This window comes from Cygnus olor, chromosome 20 (genome assembly GCF_009769625.2).
Source record: "Cygnus olor isolate bCygOlo1 chromosome 20, bCygOlo1.pri.v2, whole genome shotgun sequence".
Lineage (NCBI taxonomy): Eukaryota > Metazoa > Chordata > Aves > Anseriformes > Anatidae > Cygnus > Cygnus olor.
In genome coordinates, this window is record NC_049188.1 from 5,187,894 (window position 1) to 5,194,035 (window position 6,142).

The 6,142-nt window shown below is 59.5% G+C and overlaps 1 protein-coding gene across 1 annotated transcript; it reads right to left on the reverse strand.

The window, feature by feature from the left end:
- Window positions 1–146: 146 nt before the first annotated feature.
- Window positions 147–4,729, reverse strand: RHBDD2 (rhomboid domain containing 2; the record flags this gene model as incomplete). Its single annotated transcript, XM_040532930.1, is given in 5 exon segments — window positions 147–712; window positions 2,714–2,864; window positions 3,225–3,626; window positions 4,484–4,703; window positions 4,706–4,729. Coding segments are annotated over 5 exon segments (1,230 nt in total), but the record flags the coding sequence as incomplete, so codon positions are not given.
- Between the last annotated feature and the right edge of the window lie 1,413 nt (window positions 4,730–6,142).

The window sequence follows — 6,142 nt, forward strand, 5'->3', positions numbered from 1 at the left end:
GGGCAAGGAGCGGATGCACCGTAACCAGTGACAGCGTGGAAAAAGGGGCGCTAAAAACAGCAACCAGAAAAGACTCCGAGAGGATGAGAGACGCAGAGAGGAGACACAGCCCCCCCCCTCCCCAGAACACGAAAAGAGTATCAAAATTACAAAGGAAACAATTAAAATAACCCGTTCAGCTAGTCACACAGACGCGGCAGCGGTGCCAGCAACGTGCTGCCGCACGAGCACCACGCACGGTCCTCCCGTGCCAGAGGAGCCCCGCTGCCTTCGGGAGGATCAGTACACCTGGATCCTGGAAAATTCAGCCGGGACGGGCGGCGCTGTGGCTGCTGGGCGCCCCGGGGTTTGCTGAACCCCAGCCAGGGGCTCCAGGCCCGCGGGTGCCTGCGGTCCGGGTGGGCACACGGGCTGCGGGATGGAGAACTTGCCCGCCTGGCAGCACTGTCCAGGAGAGGCTCCGGCGTGGGTCTGGATGTAAAACTCCCCGAAGGCACCTCCGGCTCGGGAGGGGGAGGAAGGGAGGCCGTATCCTGCCGCAGAGCTGTGCCGAGCCCCGTCGTGTCCCCCCGCAGGGCCGCGTCCCGGCGCGCGGCTGTGGTGGAAGGCCTGGCTCCGAGCGGCAGCGTGCTGCGGGGGGAAAGCGGGAAGAGCCGGAGGCGAGGAGCTGCAGTAGCTTTGCGTGGGGTACGCGCCTGGCGGAGGGGTGATCCTGGGCAGGAAGGAAAGGGAAGGTTATTGCACAACGGGCGCTGCCTCGCTGCTGCTGGAAGTGCCCCGGGGGCAGGTTTCCTCCTGACCGGAGCTCACAAAGGTCGCTGCAACCCACCGGAAAGGTGCTCCTTCTTACAACAGGAAAAATCCCTATTACAAGCAGCGTTCGGGTAAAAATAGGGATATTGGTCACCCGGGACAGATGCGCCCACTCCCAACCCACAGAACAAGCGGGGCTTTAGCCCTAAATCTCTTCACGCAAGGAACACGCCAGCAAAACTGCAAGCTTTGGCTTTACGAGGCCTCACAATTCCCACGCACATCCCCCCTGCCTCCCGTCTAAGCTATTCAGCAGAAGCCACAGCTGCCGAGCGTCGTTTATCGAGAGCCATAAAGGCCTTTGGTGGAAGCGGCAGCCCAGGGCAGAGAGCAAAAGGGAAGGAGGAGGAGAGCTACAGATGAAACGAATCCTTCAGAAGCAAGGTCTAGAAGCAGCCTCCGCCAGCAGAAGGCGTGACTCACCCTGCCGAAACGCATCAAGCAGCGATCTGCCTGGGAGCCGAGGCCCCTGGGCCTTCGGGAGCACGGCTCGGCCCACGCACACGCTACGATGGGCATCGAGGCAGCGTTCGCACAGCCGGTGCCCACCGGATCCCAGCGAGAACAAGGGACTGGCTCACGCTGGGGGCTGGGAGCTTGGGCTTGTTCCCCCCACGGCTCCGTTTGCGGAGGCAGGCGCGATGCAGAAGGCAGAGCCTCCTAGAAACGGCTTCTGCCTGCTGGCAAGTCGGCGCCTGAAGCTTTAAAACATGCTCAGAGCTCGCACTTGGGAATAAGGATGGAAGTAATAAAAATTAAGCCCCAGAAGCAAGCACCAGACCTGCACCTAAGCCGCAGAGACACGCAAACTGAGCTGCAGAAATGGAAACATCCTCGAAACGCCTTCCCACGCCCTGCTCGATAGTCAAACGTCTAGGTAAATACCTTCGAGCCAGGAGAGCCCATTGATGCCAGCTCACCTAAAGAGGGCAGGTTTAGGCGCAGAGCCCAGACTGAGCACAAGTTATCCGCGGCAGCATTACAGCGGTGCAGACACGGGCTCAGCCGCGGCGAGACCGACCCTCCGCCCAGAGGCAGCACTGACAGCAGGAGTCAAAATGCTCCCGGGTTTGCCCGGGCTCCCCTGCGAGCACTGGGGCTCGGTCTGATTGCCCTGCTGGATCCGGGTGCACGCCTCCTGCCAGCAGGGCTCCGTTTTGTGGCTTCCCCTCAGGTGAGGGTAGGTGCAAACACTTCAGGATGCCTCACACTGGGCCCACGGCTTCAGCAGAACATGGAATTTAACCCTTCACAGAGAAACGTCCTTCCTTTGTGAAACTCAAATGGCTGGGGGAAGAATTGACCTGGACTTCTGAGCTTTATAACATATAAGGGAGTTCTCAGGGATTGTGATAGACACAAAATTAAAACAACTCCCGAACGTCAACCCAAGTCCTGAGGTTTCTTTTCGGTAAAGCCATCTTGTTTGACGCTGAACACAAGCACTGAACGGCGGCATCTTCAATTTCCAACGCGCCGCTCCCGTAGGTTCGGACGTGACCAACTTCACAGCGCTGCTGGCAGGCGAGGCGGGGCAAAGACAAATAAAGATCACGCCCCGCGGCGCAACAGCGCCAGGAACAAACGGCAGCAGCCCCGGCGCCAGGGCAGAGCTGCACGACTCCACCTTTGCGTCAGCCGCGTTACCTCCGCGTGCGTGCACAGCGGCCGAGCAGGTCTGTCACCTCGGTTTGGCTTTCGCCGAAAGAGTTACTGTGGGAGCACGTTACTCGCAGCAACGTCGCCATTTTGCCACCCGGGGCCGGCGCGTCCCACGTTCCCCCCCCGCTTCGCGCTCTTGATATGAGCGCAACAAAGCTTTAAGGGTGACCCAGTGCCACCTCACGCCTCAGAACTTCCCTACACGGCAAGAACCTCTCGCGGGAGCTCCCGCACTTACTTGATGCCCTCGGAGGCTCTCCTCTCTGCCGAGGACCCCGGGATGTACTCCAGCCCTGGGACTCTCTTTAACAGGCTGAAGGGGAACAGCCGATCCAGCTTAGAGCTCACCGACTCTGGGATATCCAGGCAGAAGCAGTAGCCAAGCCCATCTGAAGCCAGCAACACGTCAAGGAGGCCCACGGACAAAACGTGCTCGTTCCTAACACGGCCGCGCACCCTCCCGCTCTGGCCACAGACCCGTTCTCCCTGGAGAACTCTACCTAGTGCCACCCCCACAGCCCAACGCCCTCCTCGGCTCCAGGACCTCTGCATGCCCTGAGGCCACGAAGTGGAAGCAGAGGGCGAGAGGCAAATGCAGAGCTGGGTGCGCTGAGGGCAATTAAAGCCGGCGAGGGCTTAGCAGAGAGAAGAGCCCAGGAAACGCCAGAAAGCCACAGCCACCAGAACTGCAGCAGGCTCACAAACAGCGATCCCGCGCTGCGCTTCAGGGCTGGGCGCTCAAAGGATACAGGCCTCCCCAACCAGAAGCCCACAGACGTTACTGAGGAGGGAGGAGTGGGGGATAAACCACGCTACGCAGAGCAGAAACCACGGCACCAGCACCACCGGAACCCTAACCCCGAAGAACAGAGCTCTCTTCATCCGCGAGCGGGTGGTCGACACGCCCAACATGGCAAAAGCTACCGGCATGAACCCCTTGGGGTCTTCCACCTCCGACACCCTCGAGACGACAGCCTCAAGCAGGAGGTACAGGAGGGCGGAGAGGACGGCGAACAGGACGGTGAGGAAGCAGTGCTTGGCGGTGCCAACGTTCTTCTCAAAGCTGCCTGCGAAGTACCAGACGAGAACGGCCCCGCAGGTCAGGGATATCAGGTCGTCGTAGCTGAAGACGTAGGTGAGCAGCCTGTGGACTGAGCACAGCAGCACGTCACAACGGCAGGGACAACGAGGGGTTTGTTTTAGCCACCAGAAGCTGGATTCGTTTTAACCAAATCTGGTCAGCTGGAGCAGAGGGAGACCGAGCCTGCAGAAGTCATCGCTTCTTGTTCTATCCCGCTGCAGAAGAGGGGGAGCTCGGGGCCTTTAAAACCAGGAGTAAATAATGAAACACTGCTAAAAGGAGAGCTGTCGTGGGCACTGCGCAGATGGACTGCCTCTCGCTGCTTCCTGGGATGGCGACTGGAAAAAAGCAACGGTGTCTGTAGTCCATTTCGGTGTCATTAAAAGAGATGGCAGGAGACGTGGAACCATTAAGGTTGGAAAGGAGCTCCAAGACCATCTGGTCCAACCATCCCCTACCACCACCATCACCCACCAAACCACGTCCCCAAGCACCACGTCCAACCTTCCCTTGAGCACCCCCAGGGACGGTGACCCCACCACCTCCCTGGGCAACCCGCCCCAGCGCCTGACCGCCCTTTCCGAGAAAGGAAACGTCTGATTTCCAACATAAAAACGCCTGTCCCAGCAAGCGCGCCCGTCCTCTCTTACATTAGCTACCACAGCAAAACAACTAAATAAACGATCGAACTGCCGGAGGCCGGCTGCTCTCACAGCAGCAGCTCTGGGGGCTACCAGATGCCCGCCCCCGGCCCTGGGCGCACCACACGGCCCGAGCCAAACCACCCCCGCGCCCCTCCTGCCTGCCGGCCGGGCAGCGGGGCCGACCCCCGGCGGCTCCCGGCCCTCACACGAGGCCGGGGGCAGCGCGGGGCGGGCCCAGCCGGCCGCGGGGGGGGAGGAGGCGGCCCCGCACCTTCCCCCTCACCTTCCCCCGCCCGCAGGGAGGCCGCGGAGGGGCCGCCGGTGCCGCCCCCGCCCCGCAGCAGCGCGGGCCCGGAGGCGCCGAGGCTCAGCAGCAGCGTCACCGCGCTGCCCGCCGCCGGCCGCCGCCACCCCGCCGCCATCTTGCCGCGCGCCGCCCCGCTTCCGGCCGCCGCCGGAAGGCCTGAGCCGTTGCCATGGCGACGCCAGGCGCTGTGAGCCCCCCCGTTGCCATGGCGACCGGCTTTGCTTTTCCTTTTTTTATCTTTTAATCCCCCTCTTTTCTTTTTTTTTTTTAACTTTTAGTCCCCCTTCTTTTTTTTTTTTTAATTTTAATGCCCTTTCTCTTTTTTTTATTTTTAATCCCCTTTTTCTTTTCTTTTTAACTTTTAATTCTCCTCTTCCTTTTCCATTTTTAATATTAATTCCCCCGTTTTCCTTTTTTCCTTCTTTTTCCTTCTCTTTCCTTCTTTTTCCTTTCCTTTCCTTTCCCTTCCCTCTTTTATTTTTCTTTCCCCTTTCCAGCAAGGGGCCGCGCGTTCCCCCAGGGGCCGCACCCGCCGCCCCACAGGGACGGACAGAGGGACAGACAGCTCACAGGCAGGCTGCCGCAGACTGGGAGAGCCCTCCTGAAACAGCACCGACGTTGGGTACAGAGAACAACGGACACGCCGCTGCCCGAGGGAAAGGACAGAGGCAGGGGCCAGGGAAGGTCCTGCGTGAGAAGGATGGGGCAGGAAAAAAGCGAGAAGCAGAGAGAAAGGCTTTGCTCTGAGAGCGGTGGGAGGTGAGCGGGGACGCAACTCTTGGTGTCCGGCTCCCGGTGCTCCCACCTTGCCCTAAACAACCAAGTGCCACAAACGGAGCGTTTGTGCCGCCGTCTCCTCCGGCCAAGAGCCCAGCCGCTGGTGATGGCTCAGGGCTAACAAAAGACCCTTGAGGTCTCACCTGCGTGGGTGGAGGTCTCATCTACACGGGAAAGACCAGCAGAAACACAGCTTCCCCGCTCCCTCTGGTTCTGGGAAAGGGAGACGGGGTTTGACACAGGTGGGATCCCTTTCAGCCGAGGGGGAAGAGCAGGGGGCTGAGGTCTGAAATCTTTTCCCCACCGAAGCTTCAATACTTTTGTTTGGGAGCAATGGGAAAGCGCAGCACTGGGTTTTCCCTGTGAGTCTGCTGCAAGCAGTCAGGATCTATCAGCAGGCAAAAAGTACGTGAGCTCAGCTCTTTGTCTCAATGCCATTTTCTACTTATATGGACACCTCAATCTCTTAGGAGCACAAAGGTACGGAGAGGCTACACAGAGCAAATGATGTCTCCCCTGCCCTGCCCCTGGAGCACTGTTTGGGACCTGCCCTAATCCCTCAGCACACTTCCAAGGGAGCCTTTGTCAAAAGGTCCCAGCTTGTCACAGGCCCAGGAAGGCCGGCGGCGCTGGAGAAGGCACTGAGGCCGGAGGAGATGAAGTTTTTCAAGGAGAAAACCGAAAGACAGGCGGAGACCTTGACCCTTTTTAAATTTATCCTCCCAGTCACTGCTTGTTTTGCAGAAACTTATCTTAGGCCTTGGGCCTCCCGCTGCTATGTCCTGGGGGAAAGAAACAACCCGACTCGTTTGCAGATCTGCTCAACCCATTCAGCTGGAACCAGAGAATGCTCCTCAA